This window comes from Corvus moneduloides, chromosome 1 (genome assembly GCF_009650955.1).
Source record: "Corvus moneduloides isolate bCorMon1 chromosome 1, bCorMon1.pri, whole genome shotgun sequence".
NCBI lineage: Eukaryota > Metazoa > Chordata > Aves > Passeriformes > Corvidae > Corvus > Corvus moneduloides.
In genome coordinates, this window is record NC_045476.1 from 3,795,497 (window position 1) to 3,817,618 (window position 22,122).

Here is a 22,122-nt window from a genome sequence, read left to right on the forward strand (position 1 = left end):
TAGCGCAAAGATCTGGTGGTGTTGGAGAGGGTTAATTTGTTGCCATTGAGATTTCTCAAGAAGGGCTGCAGTTTTGGGAACATTCACTTGGGAAAGAGATCAAGGCTCCAGAGAGAGAAGCAAAGAGATGGATTCACTTGCCTCAGAATATCACTGTGTCTAGAGAGTTAGTGCACTTGTTATTCTTGTGGGTTTTTACATATTCCAAATAAAAATACTTATCCCAAAACCGCAGTGGCACTCCTCCCCTCTCTGCCATTGCAATCTGAAAATGTTTAAAAATCTCCAGATTCCCAGATGGCAGAATAACATCCTGGCTAGTTCTCTCCTCTGTGCATGTTGTTAATTTATTTGTTGTTCTAACCCAGTTATTTTTTCTTTTTCCTCTCTTTGGATGCCACAATTCTTTCAGTCCTTCAAAAGTAAAGAATAAAGCCCTTCAATCTTAAATATGAATAAAGGGAAAGTCCAGGCCTTTGCAGGGTGGGAGACAGATGTTATAGGAAGTCCTTTACCACTGCTTTGAGCTCAGTGTAAGCACCATGTCCAATCTAAAACTCTGAACAGACTGTAAAAATTTCATTTTGGGATCCATTCCTGTCTGTCAGAGCTTCTTTGCTGTCCTTGCCTTCTGTTTCTGCATTCCTCTCTGCCACTTCCATATCTACTGATCTTGGTGTACTCCCTTACAAGTCAGTTTTCTGTTTGCTTCCCAAAATCCTTCTGAATCTGTGATCATTAATGATCCTCCTTAGCAACACTATTTTTTAGGGATTTCCTCATAGCATGATGTAGCAAGTCAGAAAGGCTGGTGAGGTCTGAGCTGCTCTCCAGCATGTCCCAGAGTGTGGAACTTCACCCAGTTCCCACTCTACTGAGCTTTGATTTTATTATGGCCAGCCTTCTGGGCAGCTCCTTCCCGACTTCTCCTCCTTGCCCTTCACCAGACCCTTCTCATCGTGTCCCATATTGACCTCAGTTTGTCAAGCCCTTTGCTCTTCCCTCTCTCCCCACACCAGGGTTTCCTTGTTCAGAGGTTCCTCCTCTTGCTCCTGGTCAGTCTGGGTGCTCCTCCCTTCTGAAAACCTTGCTCTCTCCTACCCCTGGAAAATGAGAGGGGCATTTCTTTTCTTCCTTATCCCCATAATGATCCATCCTTTGCTTCACAGCTCTCAGTGCCTTGTCCTGCTCTACTGTCCACCCCATCCCATCCGTGTGAGTGGCTGAAGGATGTGTTCCCTCTGTGCCTTCTCCCCGGCTGTGTTCCCAGCCCTTCCCTACTCTCCCCACTCTGCCTCTTCTGTGGGTCATTATTCCAGATTTCTTTATCCCAGACCAGGCTGGACAGGGCTTGTAGCAACCTAGTCTGTTGGAAAATGTCCCTGCCCAAGGTAGTGGGGTAGGAACTGGATGGTCTTTAAGATCCCTTTCAACCCAAACCTTCTGTGATTCTGTGATTACTCCAGATCCCCTTATTCCAATGCCTCTCTTCTCTCAGATCATCTCCTTCATCCCTGCTTTTATTATTTCTCTTCTTTCTCAAGGCCTGCACAGCATCCAGCACTGCAGCTCCTGGACTGGGTCCCTCCTTCCCCCTCCCTGCCCAAGCATCCCTGCTCATCCTCAGTTCCACGCAGCAAAGGCAGGAATTACTTTGCTGCACAAAAAAACCCGAGGAGTTCTATTCCTTTGATGGCTTTTCCTGTTCTCCCTGGCTTTAATTTGCAGCGAGTATTTTTGCAAAAGTGCTCATCCCTGGAGCTAACAATAAAACTGCCTCTGTGTGTCAGAAAGAGGGAGGGAGAGGGAGAAGAAGAGGGAGGAGATGCAGCAGCATAGCGGTCTGGCAAAGTGAGGCGGCATCTGCGAGCCCAGGGACACCGAGGAGACGTGAGCCCCTCACTCCGGGCTCAGCCCGATCCCATTGGCTCCCGAGCCGCTGGATTTAAAGGGAAGAAGAGCTCGGAGGGCTGAACTGCACAGGCAGACGCAGACTCTCAGCCAAGTTGTCAGCACGCTGCGAGCAGGAGAGGCTCGCACACACGAGACTGCAGGGTGCCCGCACCTTGATGCTCGCTTGGCTCCAGAAAGGGAAAAAGAAGAGGGGACAAAAAAAACCCAAACCAAAACAACCAGAAAGGGGTGAAGGAGCCTGATCCAGTCCAGCAGTTCCAGGGGGAATAATGGATGTGACCATCTCTCAGTTCATCTTAGAAGAATTTGATGTGAACTGCAGCCTCCTGGATCGTTTACACGAGACTTTTTTAGAGAGTTCCTCTATCCCTTTCCTGGGCTTTGATGGTAGGAAATGTTACCTGGTGCAGGGCTCGGGGAAAGCTTCAGAAGTGCTGAGATCTAGTTTGTTTTGTGATGCAAAGTGGGTGGCTTTTGTGCTTTCTCAAGTGCTGCTTCTTCCCTTTCTGTGTCGTTTTTCAACCCCAGGTCCGTACTGCAATGCCACCACGGATCAGATCGGGACCTGCTGGCCCAGAACCTCTGCGGGGGAACTCGTGGAGAGACCCTGCCCGGAGTTCTTCAATGGGATCAAATACAACACCACGAGTAAGTACAAACTCCTTGCCTTCTCCTGCAGATCTCGTGTTCAGAAGGCGCCTGGGGACACCCAAAATATATTTCCATTAAGGAAAAAAAAAAGTAATAATAAAAGAAAAAAAAATTGCTTGCTTGGGAATCAACATTTCCTCCACATTCCAGCCTGTATATTCAAACTTCTTGCCTGGAATGATGCAGATTTCTCAAAAGCGCAGACTTGTGGACACTGTTTCCTCTTTGCTGAAGTACATTTAGGGAGATCTGGGCAGAAAATATCCTCTGCAGTCTGAGGAGGGTATGTTGCGCTTTGTGTTTGTGCTACGTACAGCTCAGTGCGTTTGTAGCAGTGCTTCAGACACCTGGATAATTTAAGATCCTTTGGCTCATGAAATACTCAGTCCTAGCACCTAAAAAGTGTATTTTGCTAGGACAGTCCCTTTTCCAGGCTGGCTGTGTGAGCAGGGGTTCAAACCGTGCTGGGAGTTGTATCTCACAAACAGAAAGAAGGCTGAGGTCTGGAATCTGTTTCAGCAACTTCATCAGGGACTGGCTGCTGAGGCTGGAGCTGCATCAGCTCTGCAAGGGAGACAGGAGAGGAAATTAGGAGGCAAATAATATTCAAAGCAAGGGAGCACGGGGGCTCCTTAGAAATCTCTTCGGTGCTTTATTCTTCGAGGTAAACAATCACGATGACTCACTGCAAATTTATTATTCAGGCTGTGGGACCCAGGCACTCATTTCCTTTTGCTTATCTGTCAATACTCTTTGGACCTTTCATGAAGAGTTTTTAAACATATTCGTTCCAAATATGTGCACCCACTTGTTTGTCACTCATTTTTTCTGTGTGGTTTTTGACTGTAGGGATATTTCATTCCATGTTTCACTCGGAGCTGTTGCTTGGGTGTTGGTGGTCTAATTTGCAGGTAGCGTTAATCTTGTGGGGCCAGAATTCTCCCTAAGTCCCGTAAAAGAAGCACCCTGATATTTTAGGTCTTATTTTTCAACTTGTAGAAAGTGAATTCATTCTTTCCCTAGCTCTGGGTGTCATGGTCAGATAACTGGCCAAAAGTTTGGTACATTTGCTCCGTGAAACAAAGTCCTCTGCCAGGCTTGTTCTTAGGGACCAACTTCTGTCACCCCAGACTTTGAGCAGAGTAAAAGGTTGCCTCAGAGAACTGCAAAATCATCCTCAAGCCCTCTAAGCTCAGACCTGGGCTCTTTGCAATAAAATAGGTGGGAACCTGGAATGGGCTGGGCAATGCTGGCTTTGATTAGAGCAGGTAGTTCACTATTTTGACAAGTCTCAGTTGAGACCAGAGGAAAATTTCTGAGAATTAAGGGCAGCTCAGACAAGAGCAAATGTAAGAATGGATCCTAAAAGAATTTTGCCTTTCTTTTTTTCTTTCTCTTTCTTTCTTTTTAGTGGGGAATGTCAATATTTTACCACCTGATTTTTGTTTCTCCAAAAGACAGGAGGAAAGGAAGCAAAAAAAAAAAAAAAAGCATTATGACTGACTCCTGTCACAAACATAGTGGAGAGAAATTAAATGTTTTTCCTGTGTATGGAAGGAAAAAAAAAAATGCTGAATACTCCAGTTTGGTTTTTATAAACTCTGTTGATGCTTTCCAAGTTCATCAATGACTTGATTTAAAGTTCTTCCCAGCTCCTCTCCTCACTGGTGGCTGATGCTTGTATTGCAGTGCTAATAAGAGTTCTTAAATTCTCTGCTCTTAAAACAATGGCATGTTAATTAAAGACTGATGGAAATATGTTATTGAAATGCTGAAGCATTATTTTCTGAGGCAATGGATATTTTTCTCCTTTCAGCATAAAATGTGAGTAGCTACCTCCAGTTGATCTTAGACAGTTCCATGTGTGTAGTTCCTCCAAGCTGTAGTGCAGAAACCAGAGGCAAGAATTATATCAAAATCTGATCAACTTTTGCAATCAGTAGCCTCTTGGGAAATAGCAGTTAATGATTAAAGCTGGGGAAAGCAGTAGGAGAGCAGGTTAAGGTTTGAATACACAGGTGCAATCTCTTTTGGCATTGAAAAATATAATTACTGCGTGCAGAACACATACAGAATTTGGGAAAACCAAACAATGACACATTCTGACCACTTGCATGATTTCCCTGAGTTGATTTGTGGGCTGCCTCGTTTGTGAAGAGGCTCATTGTGGTGAAAACCTGGGCTGTGTTCCCTGTGCAGATGATAAAATAAGCACAGACAACTGATTAAAGAATGGGAAATGGATCTTGCAAATCTCAGAGGTGAATAATACAGCTCAAAATGAAGGTCTGATAGGAGAAGGCTTGAATCAACATAAGGTTTCAGCCTAGGACATGAAGTTTTGTTCTCTTTTGTTTTGCATTTTGATGAGGGAGAGGGAGAAATGATGGCTTGTTATATTATACTGGTTTTGGGGGGTTTTTTTGAGAGCAAAATCAGACCAATTTAGAAAAAGCACCTTGCACTGCCTTTCTTCTACTGAGAGCTTATCCAGCTCTAGGTTGTAACTCAGCTATTTATTGTACTGTCAGGCATCCCATGTTCGTGAGCTGCCACCTTGTAGCAACTACAGCTTCTCTTTGCATTGATTTGGTATATCTGAGAGTGTATTTTGTGTATCTGTGAGTATATTTATCATTTGAAAGCGTGTAAAAGTTTTGGATCCGTTTCAGTGATTTCTTTTTCGGTTTTAGAAATCAGGCTCTCAAAGATTCCAATTTCCCACCAATTTCCTAAAAGCAGCTCGTCAGCTGGAGGGAATGAACTCAGTTGCATTCCCTGTCAAGGAAAGCTTTTGCATTGTAGACATTGGCATATCCAGACTGGGAAGTGCCCAAACTGTATGAAAAGCTTATGAAAAACTCAGAGAAGCACAAGACACTGATCCATGGCCAACTTTTGGTACTCGTGGGGCTATTTCTGCCCCTCCATGTAGTCTCTGTGCATGTAGGGATGGAATTCAAGACAAAATCAGACACACAGGTTCCTCCACACATCAGCTCATCAAAGGCTTTGGATGCACCTCCCCTGCTTTGTGTCCATCTTGTCACCTCTCATGCTTTGATGTTCACTCTAGCTCGGATGGGGAATGCTGTCAAACCCTGCCAATGCCAGCAAATCTAATGAAAAAGCATTTGAGGCAAAAAAACCCCCTTAAGAATAAGAACTTGTGCTTAAAAAACTCCCCTTCTGTTTGCCATGCTAGAATAAACTGTTTGCATAAAATATTCCCATCCTAACTGCAAGAAATTCCCGTGGTGATTCTGTGCCTGGGTCTGTGTTTCTCTGTGTCTCCTGGGAGCTGCTGAGTGACTCAGATAAGTTTCAGCTGCATCCGTAAAACAAAGTCTGTCAGTCTGTGAGGATTTTTCATCTTGGACACTTTGTTATTTTGGTGATATATTGGGTTTTTTTCCTCCCTCTTTATTTGGGAAATAAAATTATGTTGACAAATCATGCTGTGGTTACCCTGCAGTATCATTTGTGAATATGGGCAAAATGCTCTTTGACCAAGGATCTGAAAATTGTACCATCCACTTAAAACGTTGCAATTTTATACCAAAGCTTATGTATTATCCTCAAAGGGGAAAGAAAATTAAAAGAAACAGGAAAAAAATAATCTGTGTTGGTGCAGTGTGTGACTGTGCACTTGTCTCTGCTCAGGTTCTATATTTAGCGAAAATAACAATAGCATTGCTGCCCTCTAGATGTGTTTATGCTTTGACAGTGTGAAGCTTGTAGTCTTGTTTTAGGAAACATATTAATTCACTTATTAGGATATCCTAAAGCTTGATTAATTCAGCAAATGGCCTGTAATGAGTCTGGTTTTGCTGCTTGCTAAAAAGCAGTCGTGCAAGCACGTACTTAGAGCGTGTTACAGGCTAAAGTATGGTAACACTTCCCCTACAGATTTCCCTGTGCAAGGGGAAAATCCAGGGTTAAATGTTCATCTGATGGACAAAAGGTGTTGACTTTTGTAACCTCAACTGACTGGAGTTTGCCTCAAACACCTGGTGTGGCAGGGGGTGTCCTGTGGTGACACCCGTCCGTCATGGGCTGCTCGCTTTGCTCTGGGCTGCAGGCAGGAGCTGGAGGTATTGGAAGGTCTTGCAGATCAAAACACACAAATCTAGGTGTTTCCAAGTAATATCAACAGCTAACTTAAGTATTTAAGCTCCAATACAAGTCAGTGGAGCTCTGATTGACAGAAGGAGTGAAGCCTAGGGAGTTTCTGAGCTCAGCCTAAATGTACAGCTCAGCTCAGCAGCTCCTGCAGAAGTGATAGTGCTGTTTGATATGCCCAGGAGTATTTTATTCCTGTTTCAGAGGGCCCAGCCTTGTTGTAGGTTTGTGTTTTATCTCCTGGGCCACACAGGTGTTGCAGATGCTCAGTGACAAATGATCCAATGCCCATGTTCAGGCAGCCGAATTCATCCCTGGGCATGCGTTGTGCTGAACTGATCCCACACCTGGGGATTGAGATCAAACTGCTTTTGTGATCAACAGGAACAAAAGGTCTCTGTAGCTCCAACTCCCTGCCTGCAAATCCCCCCTCTCTCTCTCAGTGAAGGGAAGCTCTTTGACTGAAATAGCCGCTTCACAGGAATGTTTTGGATATCACAAAAAGCATCCTACTCACCTTCTCCAGGGACTGTGCTGCTGAAAACGGGCACAGAATCGCTGCTAACCTTGCCCTGATGGGGCCTTGGTTCATTCTTGTTCTGAGGGGTGTGCACCACCTTTTCCTTGGCCCTACAACAAGCTGCCTGGTGGGAATGCTTTGGAGAGGGTTGGTGGCTTAGCAACAGGGCTGTTGTTCCCGTGGGTGGGCACGGGAGAAGGAGCCCCTGGCACACGGGGCACACCTGTACCTGTTAGCAGGCTTGCTCCACACTGAGAGAAAATTCCTGCAGCTCATGGTTGCCTCATCTTGAACACAGAGAAATAATCTTTTGTGCGCTGAGGGAAGGGTGAAGAAGTGAATTAATTGCTCTTCTGGTTTGCTTTTCCCCTCTTTTGAAAGGGTTTAAAGGGATGATTCGATTGTTAAAAGAGCTAATTTTCACAGGTTAAAACCCCATTCTTTTATGGACATCTAACCTTTGCTGCTTTTCCTTCTGATTAATTGTTGTTCAAAGTTCTTCTGGAGATGTGACTCCAGCCTGCATATAAAACATGAGCCTTGCTAGGAAATCATTGGTGTCAGAGTCTTGTTCGTATTTTGTGGGCAAACCCTGTCCTGATAATTACAGAAATGTGCACTTTTATAAGTGGCTGGCCCAGAGGCTCAGTTAACATTTTCACTTGTGTTTTATCTCATGTATTTTAGTGACTTGACCACTTCTGTTGATCACATTCACGTGACTTGTTCCCCAGAGGATTTTCCAGCTTGATTTCTAAAGGCCGCATTTTTGAAAGCAAAGTCCTGCTGTAAAAGACAGAGAACCCTTAACTTCTGGTGGCCTTTCATCATTACTGGAGAGAAATAAAATGCCCATCACGGGCATGCATGTGTGTTTCCAGACTCAGAAAAATTACTATGAAACCCTAAAACTACTCTCACCTCATCTGTCTTCTGTAACCTTGTTGGATGTCCAGAAGGCTTTTATCCCACTGTTGAATGACAGGGGATTTGGGATAAAAATTAATGTTTTGTAGTCAATTTTAGTTATGGAGCCACTAGGAAAAGACCTTTTTTTTGTTATAAAATGTCTGCAGCCTTGCAGTAGCCATGTATTAGCCATCCTGGGGGGTAAAACACAATATTTTCAGCTAGGAAGTAAAGAGTACGTGAAAGTTAAAGGAAGAGGACTGATGAGAAATGAAACAAACACGACAGTGGAAAAAAAGAAGTCCTGAACTGGAATTCTGGGGGAGGAAATAAAACATTATTTTTAAGCTCGTAAAGGTTCTCTCTGAGGAGATCAAATCTGCAGCTGATTAGGTCAGCTTGTCTCCAACAGCTCTGTATCCAGATTAAGATTTCAACCATTTTTGTGCATTTTCTCTTGCTGGTTTTGCAAGAGAAACACAAATACACAAATACACACATCTTCCGCAGATACAGTGGGAGGCTCTGGATTTCAGTCGTGCACAGATGGGAGAGGCTTCACTTGGTTCCCCTCAAGTTTTTCTTCTTTTTTTTTCTTTCCTTTGTGAAGTGTAATTTGTGGTACGAGATGGCTCTGATTTTGCAGTTTGGAAGAAAAATATTGGAATGTTGGAGTGTTGGAAAAAACTATTTACAAGGAGGAATGAAAAGAATCCATTTTTCTTGCTCCCACTACTGTCATCGTGTAAAACATGTGATTTCTTCATTAAGCACAGAACACAAGTTAATTGCTGTAGTAAAATGAGGAGATTGTTAATGTTCCTTCAGTCAACATTCAAGGACCTTTTCTCCAGCCAATTAAACACTGATTAGTACTTTTGTTCTTTGCTGATAAGTTAATGAGGTGGCTTTGCTGTGGTCCTGTTGTTCCTGATTTGGGTTCTCTTCAGTTCAGGCTTGACTTTCGAGGCAAGCTTCACCCCCACTTTACCAGAACTGGAAATGCAGCTGCCATTCTGCACCAAACCTTCCTGATTCTCCACCAAAGTCAGTCAGACCTGAGCAATGGCACATCTTGGAGAGGGCTTTTAACCTTGGGCCTTCGGGAGGGTCAGCAAACAATGGGTTGCCCACATTATTTTGGAGGCTTCTTTGTGAGTCTTTCTTTCCCTGAGGCAGCTGCCCCATCCGCTTCTCTGGAACTTGCTGTTGTCTAAGCTGGCAGTGACTGCCAGCTGGCAAACAGATGGACTGAGGTCTGTTTCTTTCCACAAGTTTGGAATTAGATGATACTTGCAAAATTGTGTGCTTCTGAAGCCGGGGAGGAAGAGGGAATGGCTCAGGAGTAGATGAGGAAGGGAAAGAATTAAATATCTTATAAATCCTCATCTCACCATATCAGAATGAGAGGAGAAATCCCACCCAGCTGCATCCAGTGTGGGAACTCTCTCGTGGATAGGGATTTCTCATTTTACTGCGCCTTATGACCCCTTTTCCATCCAGACAAGCTGTGAGAGGCTGAGGTGAGGCCGTGAAGGTGGAATGGGGCTGCTCTCGCCGGTCGTGGAACACCTGAGATCCTCTGTGACTCGGTGGGTTCCAGACTCTGTGGTCACAGCACCTCGGGGACAGTGCCACCGAGGGAATGGCCACCCGCCATTCCGCCTGCCAGCCACAGGGTGTCACTTAGAGTGCAGGTAAAGCGAGTGTCCCCGCGGCTGCTCCGAGTCACCTGCGGGGGATGGATGGATGGATGGATGGATGGATGGATGGATGGATGGATGGATGGATGGATGGATGGATGGATAGAGGGTGACCCTGGGCTTGCTCTGGGACGGAGCTGTTCCCATCCTGCTGCATGGCAAAAGAGCCTCACTGAGGAGAAGCAGGGACAAGGACACGTCGGGGAGGGATGTTCTGGGAGGGATCCTGTGTCCCCTCTTGTGTGGAGTGTTAGTGGAGAGCAGGTCACTGCCTGAGGGTGGGTGGTGCCTGCTTTCACCAGGGCTGCTCCGAGAGGCCGAGGGAAGGGCAGTGCTGAGCTTTGTTCCCAGGCAGGTGAGGGTTGTGGTGAGGATGTGGAGCCATTCAGGGGTGAAACAAATCTATCAAAGGAGCTTCACCCACCGACAAGAACCTGCCCTTGGGTGAGGCAGGGATCGCTCCTGGCTGGACACACCGTGTTCATCACTGCACTGCTTGCCTTTGCATCCATCTGATCTCTCCTGCCTGGGTGCTGTCCCCTGGCAGGAGCTGTTGGATTTTCCCTCAGCTGCCTGACAGATGCTCCAGGTGCTCCCACTTGACAGGAATAACTCACAGGTGTGTTAACAGTGGGGCAATATCACCTCAGCTGTGACCTGCCTGTTGCTCCTGTTCTGCAGAACAATTAAATCAGTTAAATTAGTCACATTTAGGTTCTTTAAGTTTCCCTCTGTGCTCTGCCATGACATGAAAGTATCTTTGCTGTTCATATAAAGGTGAATCTGTGCAACTTCTGTGGCTTGGAGGAACAGAACTTCAAGCTGCATCCTCATCCAAATAAAATTCTCCAGCTCTTACAGTCATTCAAGGCTTTGCCCAAGGTTTGCTGTCCTGGGAAAGGGAATCTCCTGTTCAGTTTTGGACCCCAACATCCAGACTTGACACCCAGATTAGAACAGCCATTCTTAGCTGCCTGAGAAGTGGATGAGAAATAAGGTTTCCCATGGAAATTGGAGGGGAATGGATTTTTAGTAGATATTTTCTTTTTTTTTTCAGTGTGGTTTTCATTCCCCTCAGATGTTATTCTTGGAGTTTGTAATTGGTAGCTCTTGGGACAAATTCATAAAATCAATAAAACTCAAATTGCTTTATGCTGACTCCTTTCTCTGCAGTGCTGGGAATAACAGAGGGCCAGATGCTGCTCCATATGAGACTTGTGCAGGGAGAAGCAATAGTTTGAAGCAAATTATAGGAATAGAAACTCAGTATTAAAAAAAAAAAAAAGGCAACAACAAAACCTCAAGTCTCATGAAGAGTTTTCCCTGGGAAAACAGAAGAAGGAAGAACCTTTCCCAATGTGGTTGTATTGTCCCAAACCCCTGGTGTTTGGAAAGCACTGACCATGCTGTGACAGAAGAATTAATGCAGAGGAGCTGCATCCTCCTCAGGCAGCCAGGGAGCAAAGAGAGCTTTGGAAACCAGAAAATGTGTTATGGAAATGAGACAAACACAGAAAATAGGAAATTACTTTGCTAGTGCATCATCACCATTTTAACTAAACTTAGATGTGACTTCCTGGGGATTCTTTTTCTCATTTCTAGGAATTTTTATTAAACTTAAGAATTGCTAAATTATGCCAGTAATCCCTGAAACATCAGCATTTGTGTATTTCAGAGTACATGATGAGCAGTCAGGACTTGTTGCAGAATCTCCAGACTCCACATTGATTCCTTCTTTGCAACTGGAGGAGCAGATGCAGAGTTTGGAAGCAGAAGGATTTCTAAGATTGTTGTTTCTGGGCTGATCTTAACACACTTGAACATGAAAACTCCAATCTCTGTGTGGGAACCAGTGTGGAAAACAGGAGTTTGGTTGCTGGAAATGGATTTCTAGGATTCATAAGGGGGGACACCCTATTCCTTTGCAAGACAGCAGAGTAAGAGGCTGGGAATGAAGGGGTCAGTGAGAAGCAGGGCCCTTCAGAGAGATTTCCCAGTGTCCTCCCAGAGAAAGCTCCTCACAGGTTCCTCCTGGTGGGAGTTTCTTCTGTTCCAGGAGGTCTGGGGGAGAGAGGGACCCCTGACTTAGGAAGGTCTTTTTCTTCAAGGTCTCATTTTTCTTTTCAGGATGTAGATGGTGACACCTTGTGTGGGACTGCAGGGATTTGGACAGGGGCGCACCTGTCTGGGGGAGTGGGACTGTGTGGGGACAGTGACCCCATCACCAGCTCACAAGGCCTTTGCAGAGAAAACCCCTTTCATTCTTAATTGAGAACACTTTGTATTAAAGAAAGACAGGATCCCACAGACCCACATTTTGGGTAATTTTGGCCATCTAATCCAAACTTCTGAATTTCCCACTCCACATAAATCTCGTGTATAAACTCACCCACTTGCCCCTATGTCATTAATTACCAAATCTCTCCCTCCCATTTGGCCTGTCTGAAGATGCACATTTCCACCAGAGCTGCCTGGGACTCAGGAAGCCTCTTGTGCAGCCCAAAAATCAGGCAGCTTTTGTTTTGTGTGAAAGTGAGGGAACAAAGTCCCGCTTGGATCTGCTTTCTGTTTCCAAGCCTGTCTCAAAAGGGACAGGGATAAATCCAAGTGCAGCTGTGGTGGTTCACTGCATTGCCCAGTTCCAGAGAGAGGCTGTAGCAATAGAATACTGGATTTTGCTGCTGCTTATTCCTTTTTGGGGAGAGCTAAAAGATCCCCACAAAGGTCTTTTCACATAGTTAAGTCATCCTTGTCCACCTACAAACCCATTCTCAGTGTGGATTTATTTTTTTCATCCTGTTCTGTTTTTAATCCCTTCATCTCTCCTGTGTTCACTGCATGTTTCTCCTAGGGGAAAAAAAAAATCCATCAGCAGTAATAACAGCAGTTTTATTCTCTGTGAGCACTTTGGTTTATTCCTTCTGTGAATGCTGAGGAGGAATGAAGGGTCTCTGAGCTGACCCAGTGAGGGGAGTGTGACAGAAGAGCACAGACATCACAGCAGAGTGGTTCAGTTTATCCTGGGAATACGTAAAAAGCTCTCCTGAAACTAGAAATCTGCTAATCAATAGCTGGATTTTTCAGCAAACAGGTGCAAAGTCTTTCCCAGAGATTCCTATTTTACTGATTCTCTGTTAGATCTCAGCTGCAAATCCATGGCTGAGTTCCTGGGATTACAGATGAGCACCTGACCACACTCACTGTAACTACAGGGCTTCGAGAGAATCTGGGGGGTTATTTTTTCATCACTTCTTGGACTGGTCACATTTCTGCCTGTCTCCTGTCTGCCTCCAGTGCATTATCTCTTCTAGGCTCTTTATCCAACCCCATTCTCATTTTCCCAGTCCCTGAGCAGGGACAGAAAGAGGCACGAATGAGGTAGATGTGAATGAATCACTGATGCTCTGGGACCAGATGAAAATCAACTGTGTGTGCACTCAGCTTCTGGTGCACCTGAGCTAAAATTCACCTCCTGAAATCTCAGGGAAAGAAATTGATTTTTCTGCGGTAGGTCAGTTATGTGTGTGTGAGTCTTTAGGTTCATTAATAGCTTTGAAAACTGCACTGGGATTTTATCAGTTCCTTCTTGAAACTGAGCATTTCTAGGGATTTCGAGTGCAGAGCTGAAGAAGCTCTGGCTTTGCTTGGTGAAAATAAACCTGGTGTGGCAATATGATGTTGCAGTTTGGACTAGATGAACTCTCCTGCTCCTTCTAACCCAGCATTTCTGTAGTTCTGTGATATCCCTACAGATCTCAAATGGATCCTTTTGTGGCCTCTCTCACCAACTGTTTGTTTTTCATGGTCACCTGTGACTTCGTGATGGTGGTTTTTATATGAAGAACTTGTGTTACGAAGTGTGCAACAGAGTGAGAGTCATCTCAGGCTCTCGTTTAGATTCCGTTTACCTGTTGATACGTGGTTTTTCTGCACCATTAAAATAGTTTAGTTCATCCTTTGCTTGCTTTTAGGGGAGTAGAGTGATACTCACGGGCCACTGACCTTTGTCTAGTTGCCATGTTACCTCAGTGACAATCAGCTGGAAAAGGCAGGGCTAATTGCTTTGATTTAATCCTGAAATGTCAATGACTCAGTGATGGCTCATTCATGGAAGCTCTCTGCTCGAGGCAGAAGGACTGGATAAAAATAGCTTCCTTGGGATGAACTTTAAGCGCTGGAAGTTTCAAATCATAGCATCAAAGAATGGTTTGAGTTGGAAGAGGCCTTAAAGATCACCTAGATCTGACACCTCTGCCATGAGAAGGGACAAGGGAATGGGGCAAACCTGTGGGAAGCATGCAGAAAGCATATGTGCGAAAGAACTGCAGTTGCCTCATTGCCAGCTGTGGCACGTCAGGCAAAAATCTGAGTTGCCGCCCCAAAGAGCAGCAGGTGAGAGAAGGGAATTGAGGGTTAAATACCAGATGTAAAGAATAAGGGTGATACTGTCTCACATCCAAGGCTGGCAGCAGAGAATAACACAGACAATTCCTGATGTCAGGGCCACCAGATCCTCTGAGCAAACTAAAACTCAACAGAAGAAAATGTCAGACCCAAAGTATTTGTCTTGTAAATGAAAAGGGGATGTGCAGCTTGATTTTTCGTGTGTTTGGCCCAGCTACCTTCTCTCCTCCCACGTCTCAATGGGCAAGGGATGCTCATAAACTGATTTGCTTCATTATTTTTCTTGCTGCCTCTCCTCTGGCATTCTTGTCCCCTGATGTGGTGGGCAGGCACATGACACGACCCCAGCCATAGAAGCACTCTGGTTCTGGCTGTGTTGCCTTCAGTGTGAATTCCAGGACTTCCCTGGCCTCAGCTGGCACGGATCCATCTGGGGCATCCACGTGGGGTAGTTCTGGAGCCCTGCTGCAGCCAAGAGGCAGCGTCTGTGGCTGTGCCAGTTTGAAGGGGAAGGGATGGAGGCAGTTCCATGCTGAATGCAGCTTGTTTCAGTCAGAAGAGACAGCAAATGAGACCTGTTCATACCCTGCAGCTGGCCCCGGGCGAGCTGCTTCAGGCTCCCGTCCTTCAATTCTGCCCTGTGTAAATTAACTCCAGTATATCAGGGACTCTGAGGCTTTCCAGCTCTGTAAAGAGTTCTCTCCTCCTTTTTTTGGTTTAGAGTGCAAGAAGTTCCTTGTTAACATGCCACCTTTCTTCCTCAGTGTCATTAATTTCAGCCAGGAGAGTTTTGAGGAGAGAATCTGTGTTTTGCAGTGCTTCGAAAGAGTTTTCATACAAAGGCTTTTGGGTGTACAAAGTGCTAAGCAGGCAGCTGGATGTCAGTGTCTTAATATTGTTCTCTCCAGGTCTCTCTTTCAGCAATATGGAGACGTGAACTGAATGGAAATCATCCCTTTGTGGGGTCTGGGAAAACCAGAGATACTTTCATTAACATCTTCAGAACTGCAGAAATATCCACCGAGAGCTTGGATATTTAATTTGTGTAAGTGATGAGTACAGTCACCAATATATTTGTGAGTTTAGCCATAAGATCTCACAGCTCTGTATCTCTTTTAATGCCTTCTTGTCTTGATGCAGACCTGCTGGTCTGTAGCACCTGCAGGTTTTCTGTGTGCCAGATGAAGTGCTCAGTTATCACAATCACATTTATTCAGCTATTTGCTGCTCTTCTCTGCAATGCAGGGTTGTTTCCTAGGCTACATTTTCTAGTAGAATACATGTCCTGTTGTCAGATCCCATCCAGTGGATTTGGCTTCATTCCTTGATCCGGTGAGGATAAATCAGTGAACCATCCTGCTTTATCAGTGGAGATTGGCTTCGTTTTCCATGAGCTGAGTTTTATTTTTTCAACTTTTTTTTTTTTTTTCTGAAAGCACACTTCAAATACATGGTGCAACTTTGTAGCAGAGATGAAGAGGAGTTTCAAACTCTCCGGCAAAATAATGTGAGACGAGGGAAGGAGGAAGCAGCCTTTGATCAGGCTCTGCATTGCCTTTTTCTTGCTGAAACCTAAATAACAATGGATTGATTCTCTAAAAGGTTCTTGGTGTCAGCCCCATGGGTGCAGGGGACACTTTGGGTGCGAGCAGTGCAGGGTGTGACAGGGCCAGCAGCCCACAAGTGCAAGAAATGGAGCAACAATAAAACCAGCAGCTTAATTCTGGGTCCAAAAAGTGCAGCAGTAGAAGTAGAAGGAGAAACAAAGCTGCTGTTAGGACAAGGAGGGGGAAAAAGAGGAAAACAAAATAGGAGAGGAGAGGGCTCAGGTTTTCCTGTGCATTGTGGGGTTTGGTGCCTCAGTGAGTCTGACAGCCTGACTCTGGAGCTGAGGTTTGTGTCTCTGCTCACCCCAGCTCTCATACACCCATCTGTGACTCAGCCTCTGCTTTGCTCAGCTCACAGCGAGCACTTGCAATAAATCAGCGTCTTTTGAGTGCCTCCGGTTAATGTTGATCTCAGCTGTGCTCTGGGCCACGGCAGAGGGCTGGAGCCAGGCAGCTTTACAGGTGCAATCCTTATTCCTGAATGGGTGTCATTAGCTCTCCCCTCTGCTCAACCTTCACAGCTGCTTTCATTGCACTGACTGAGATGAGCTAATTACACAGATTATGCAATTTTGCTGCACATAATACGTGTAATTTTGTAATGAAGGAGTGGTGCTATGTAATAACAGTTCACACAAACCTGCCTTTGACACAAGGGTCTGGCAGGAAGCTTGGCACGAGAAACTTTGCATAAAAGAGTTAAATAAGACCATCAGATCATTGATAGGGAAAAACTCCAGACGTTTCTGTGTTCTTTTGGAAGTGCTAAAATATCCACAAAGATTGATTTTTTTTATTAATAAGTAGGTTTCAGCTGCAGAAGTAGCAGTGTCCTGAATGCTCAGATGAATCTCATGAATACATGCAAATAAATGATTCATAGAAGACTTGATTTCTTTTTTTTGCATGATCAGGCAAGAGATTTTTTTGCTTGTTGCCCTGGTGGTGTTTGTTGCAGTCTTTTCTTCATAGAATAATAGAATAATTAATGTTGGAAAAGACCTCTGAGATCATCAAGTCCAACCATTAAACCAGCACTTCTTGTTTGCTTCTTTCTGTATGGACAAGATTATTGATTATTGATGGTAAAATTAGCTTCATTTTGCTGGCACTGCTGTGGGGTTGAAGAACCAGATTTATTTTTTCTCTAAGTTCTTAACAAACTCTGGAAAATATTTGCCCCAGGCAGCTACTGGGAGGCTCTAGGAGGCCAGAGAGGAAAGAGAGGAGCTGTACTGGTTTAACATGGCAAAGGTTTGATAGCAGGGGAATGCAGGAGTGGTTATCCTGAGAAGAGGTGGTCAGGGGCTGTCCCCGTGTTTGAAAGAGCCAAATTAATTAATTAAACTGCTAATTACTCAGTAAACTTTTTCTCATCCTTAGAGTTTTCCATCGTATTTTATACCCCTGTCCTGATGAGGAGAGGTGGAGAACAAGAGGTCTGGTGGGCACCTAGCAGTCAGCCAAGGTCAACCCACCGCAGAGGGACATCGAATTAATGCAGGAAAATTCATCCCGATACATTTTACTCAAAATTCCTCAAGCTTGGGAATACGGGTATGAGGGCTGAACCCTGCAGAGCACAGGCTGCTGTCCTAGGGAGAGGCTTCCAGAAGGCAAACTGGAGCATTTGAACGGAATTTTGAATTGGAATTTTTGTTCAGTCTGATCTCTGACTGTATTTTACAGCAGGTGGAAATGTTTTAAATCCAGCCCGTGGTTTATAGCTAAACGCACTCCCTGCTTTTGAGTCTCAGAACACAGTCAGGTTTCAGAGTGCTGACTCAGAGACGTTTTTATCTCTCAGTGAAATCATGAAGAAATTCTCTCTGCCTGTAGCAGATATCCTTTCCCAAAATAGGGACACCAGACTAAAGTGATGTTATTTTTACATGAAATTCCAGCTTAGTTGTCTCACTTCAAAGAATATCAAAATCAATCATTTTTCATAGAAACAAACGCAGTGCTCTGTGGTATCATCATCCCCTACCAACATTTTTAAATTTCCCTGAAGTTTCTGATACCATTTGCCATGACATATCCTGTTTGGCCTGGTCCTTAAAATCCCACAGGCATGTGTGTTTCTGCCTTCTCTAACGTGGCTGCAGAGCTGAGGATCTCAGTTTCCAGTCCGGTGCCATTGTTGAGGAGCTGTGCCATGACACCTCCAGGCTTTCCTTCACTAACTGCTCTCCATTCAGGAACTTCAGTTTGGACCATTTCAGCAGCATTTGTGAATCAAATTCCCTCACAGTTATCACAAGGAAAGTTGTCTGTTAAACTGCTGCTCTCTGGCTCCCCAAACCCTCCTACAAGTGCATTCTGTTTAACTCAGTGTTTCCGTTCTGAGACCAGTCACTTCAGCAGGTCACGAGCAACGCTATTTCAGGGTGGAAGAAAATGTAAGTGGAAAGAAAGTGGTAAAGGAAAGGAGAAAATAGATTGAAAGGAGGGTTTGTAAACTGGCTGTGGTCACTTGTAATCAAGCAGCATTTCCTGCAGTCTGAAGCATCCTGTGAGTGGTTTTGGTAAGTGATTTTGGTAGGAAGGTAACAGAGGCCCTTGGAGTCACTGGCATATGCATTTTGCACTGTAAATCTGTTTAAAGAGATAATGAACTGTATTCTTCTCTCAGACTGAACTAAATCCTCAGTAATCCTCTGAAGGAAATGTTTCTTCCTGACATATTAATGAGGTGCAGTTGTGCAAGGGCTAATTACAGTGATTAACTGCATTTCACAGATGATGACCAGAAGAAACAGTTACATGATGTGTATTGCATCTTATTCGTGTTTCAAAAATAATGAGAGGAAATTTTAATTACCTTTGTACTGTCATTAGAAAAATCTTCTAACCATCTTCTGTTGATTAATCCAAAGATAAATCCTCCAGCACAGGAAAGGAACAGACATTCTATTCTACACACTTCATGGGTAATTACTTAAAGAATCTTCCATCTATAGAAAGATTTAGATTCTATTTTAAGAGGAGAAGAGTTTGAGGGTGGTGCATCAAATGATCTCATTTCACATGATATAATTAAGATCAGATAGCTGAGGAAAAAAAAATCTTGGTAATCATTTAATTTTAAAAGCCATTAATGGGAACTACTCCAGCAGTTGTAGCTGCATGACAGTAAAGTCATCTTTTACTCACTAGCATTTCATTTGGGAACTGTTGTGTAGCAAATCTCTCTTTGTAAGGCACAGCAGGGGAAATGAAGGTTCAGCTGTGAACTCCCTCATCAGAGAATCAGAGAATAGTTTGGGTTGGAAGGGACCTTAAAGATCATCCAGTTCCAACCCCCTGCCATGGGCAGGGACACCTTCCACTAGACCAGGTTGCTCAGAGCCCCGTCCACCCTGGCCTGAAACACTCCCAGGGATGGGGAATCTCTGTTTTTGTTATGGATAGGATTTACAGAATCATAGAATCAGAGAATATCCTGAGCTGGAAGGGATCCACAAGGATCATCAAGTCCAACTCCTGGCCCCACACAGACACTCCAAAATCCCACCCTGTGCATCCCTCAGAGTGTTGTCCAAACATTCCTGGAGCTCTGGCAGCCTTGGGGCCGCGCCCATTCCCTGGGGAGCCTGGGCAGTGCCCCAGCACCCTCTGGGGGAAAACCTTTTCCTGATACCCAGCCTAAACCTCCCCTGACTCAGCTTCAAGCCATTCCCTCAGGTCTTATCACCAGAGAGAAGAGATCAATGTCTGCCTCTCCACTGCCTGTCATGAGGATGTTGAAGACCACAATGAGGTCTCCCCTCTGTCTCCTCTTCTCCAGCTGAACAAGCCAAGTGCCCTCAGCCTCTCCTTGTATGGTTTCCCCTCCAGACCCTTCGCCATCTTCATTGCCCTCCTTTATATGAGAGTCAGGAGCACTTCTGTAAAAGCCATCCTTGCTGTGCTCGCTGTGGTCATCACTCCTTTGGGCTGTGATGTGCAACTGGGGGTTTTTGTTGTGCTCTTTGAAGTCTCCTCACTGCCTGGCTTGGATCCTGCACTCAGCCTCCAGTTCCTTGTTCCTACACTGCTCCTTCCTAGCCATAGCTCACAGCAATTTTGGAAAGGTGCTGTTTTCAGTCACAGCACAAGGGCCTGGGTCTCTGCCTGAGGCTTCTGCTACTGCAACTGAAGCCAGCGCTGTAGAAAACCTCCAGATGCCACTTCAGCAGAAAGAATCGAATTCCTAAGACCCAAAATGTTCTCTTGTGGGTATTAATCCATCACTACACCTGCTAAAATCATAGAGGGATCAAAGCCCAGACTTAGGAAGTATTGACTTCTCTTCAGGCTGTGGCTTTCTGCATGGTCTGTGTGACCATGCCCCATCACAGGTGACCGTGCCCCATCACACCCATCCTGAAAGAATGCACATCTTCATTTAGATTTTATTACTTTCGAATTCTTCTAAGCCCAGTGCTAGGAAACTGTACCAGTGAACCTCAAGATCCAAAATAAGGGGGGTTTTGTCCATGTGAGGTGGGATTTATCTCACTGAGCTTGAGCCATCTGTGAGTGATGACTCCTCAAAGCCTTCTCAACTCCATTTCTGGTGAACAGAGAAAGGTGCAGAGACCAAATCACCTTCTGAACATACCCAGTTTTAGCAATAATCCCAAAGGTTTCCGCATCTGCACTGTTTCTGTGGCTGACAACAAGTGAGGAAGAGTGGCACCACTGCAATCCAAGCAAAAGAGGAACCTTACAGAAATACTTAGGTGTATTTTGTGAACAGATAATTAGAATGTAGCACTATGGACCTGTGTATCACATTTTATTACCTTCTAAAAAGTGCTTTTTTTTTGCTTTTTTTTTTATTCCTCTCCCCATATCTTGTCCAGAGATAAGGTCTAACCTACCTCTGGAATTACATTCCTTCAGGAGGGGCAAATGCATTCCTGAAGGAAGAACCACAGGTATCCCAGAAGGTCTTTGCCATTTGGCATTGCTCTGGGAAGGGGAGGTGACAGAGCAGTTGGACACAGACTATTGCACTGTTTTCAAATAAAACTCATAGAGCAAATCAGGAACAGTGTTAGAGCTTGATAGAACAGCACTTACTTAGTCCCTTGAAGCACTGATCCAAAATGAGCATTTCCAGTGGAACTGTTAAGTAATTGCTTATTTTTCTTAGAGAAGAGGCTTCAGGATTTGGATGCTCATTTGTGCAGAGGTTTTATGTTGCACTGCAGACCTTTTTCGTGTTCACATTAAATTAAAAGTAGGTCTAAACTGTCAAGCTAGCATTGATGCCATGAAGATTTTTTGCCTTTTCTTTTATACCCCTGTTATACCTTTTTACAACTTCTGTATTCCTAGTGCTTTTTGCCTACATTCTTGGACTTGTTTGTCAAGCTGAGAGACTAAACATTTTAGAAGCTTTGTAGGTAGGGATCAGTGTGCCCCAGACCCCAAGGTTCTGGGGTCCAGAACATATTCTGTAAGCTAAGATAGAACCATCCAGGGGAAGGTTCCTTGGGGAGGGGGGCTCACTTGAGCCTCTCATTGGGGAATCTTTGATAGATATGATAATTAGTAACACCTATAATGTTATACCCGATCTTTTGGGGGGTGCATTTTTGCGGGGTGCATTTCACTGCATTTGACCTGGACGTGTGCACCTAAGGATCCTTAAAATAAATACCAAGGTAAAATTCCTTTTCCCCTTCTAACTGTGTATGACTCTTGATTTTAAGACCAGGAAAAGGCATCAGCATAGTTTTCAAAAACATTGTGTAGCTTTTCTTTACCCCATTCATGATGTGCACGGGACGGTTTTATTGTCGTAAAACATAATTCACTGCTTTTCAAATGCAATCCTGAATGCTCGTTTCCCCCTACCTTTACAAAAACAGTGAAGTTACCTTTAATTCATCTATTAAAGAAAACAACTCTAGTATCATCATATCCCCTTTCCCACATTTGATATACAAGTCAGTAGCTCATTATTACTTGGCAGAGGAAGTCTAAAGCTGCGTTAAATTTGAAAAATGTTACAAATTTAAGACACTTTTTCATGCACTTTGGATTCTGTGAAGCCCAAAGCAGTTTATCTGCCCATTCAAGCATCTTTGTTGTTGTTTGTTGGGGTTGGTTTTTTTTCTTTTTTTTAATTCTACACCACAGTCGTTCATGGCTAACTTGGGATTTAAGGTTTTATGGTTTGGTACCAAGGAGAACTTCAATTAAGCAGTCCTCACTTGACTACCTAGTGCTTAAATATTGCTCACTCAACTTGCTCTTGGGGAGCTTGTTTTGTAGTTGAAAAGGAAATGGCACTGAG

The 22,122-nt window shown here is 44.4% G+C and overlaps 1 protein-coding gene across 3 annotated transcripts in view; it reads left to right on the forward strand.

The window, feature by feature from the left end:
• CRHR2 (corticotropin releasing hormone receptor 2) overlaps positions 1-22,122 on the forward strand; it is a 143,553-nt gene that overhangs the window by 39,573 nt on the left and 81,858 nt on the right. The window contains exons 1-2 of one of the 3 annotated variants that reach the window (XM_032095822.1): positions 1,807-2,301; positions 2,443-2,562. Coding sequence is in view for 2 of the 3 variants with exons in the window: in XM_032095741.1 (XP_031951632.1) it covers positions 2,184-2,301; positions 2,443-2,562 (238 nt within the window). In the remaining variant the exon portion in view is untranslated. Of the gene's footprint in view, positions 1-1,806; positions 2,302-2,442; positions 2,563-22,122 lie in introns of those variants that run through there. The other 2 variants (XM_032095741.1, XM_032095660.1) reach the window with 2 other exon arrangements.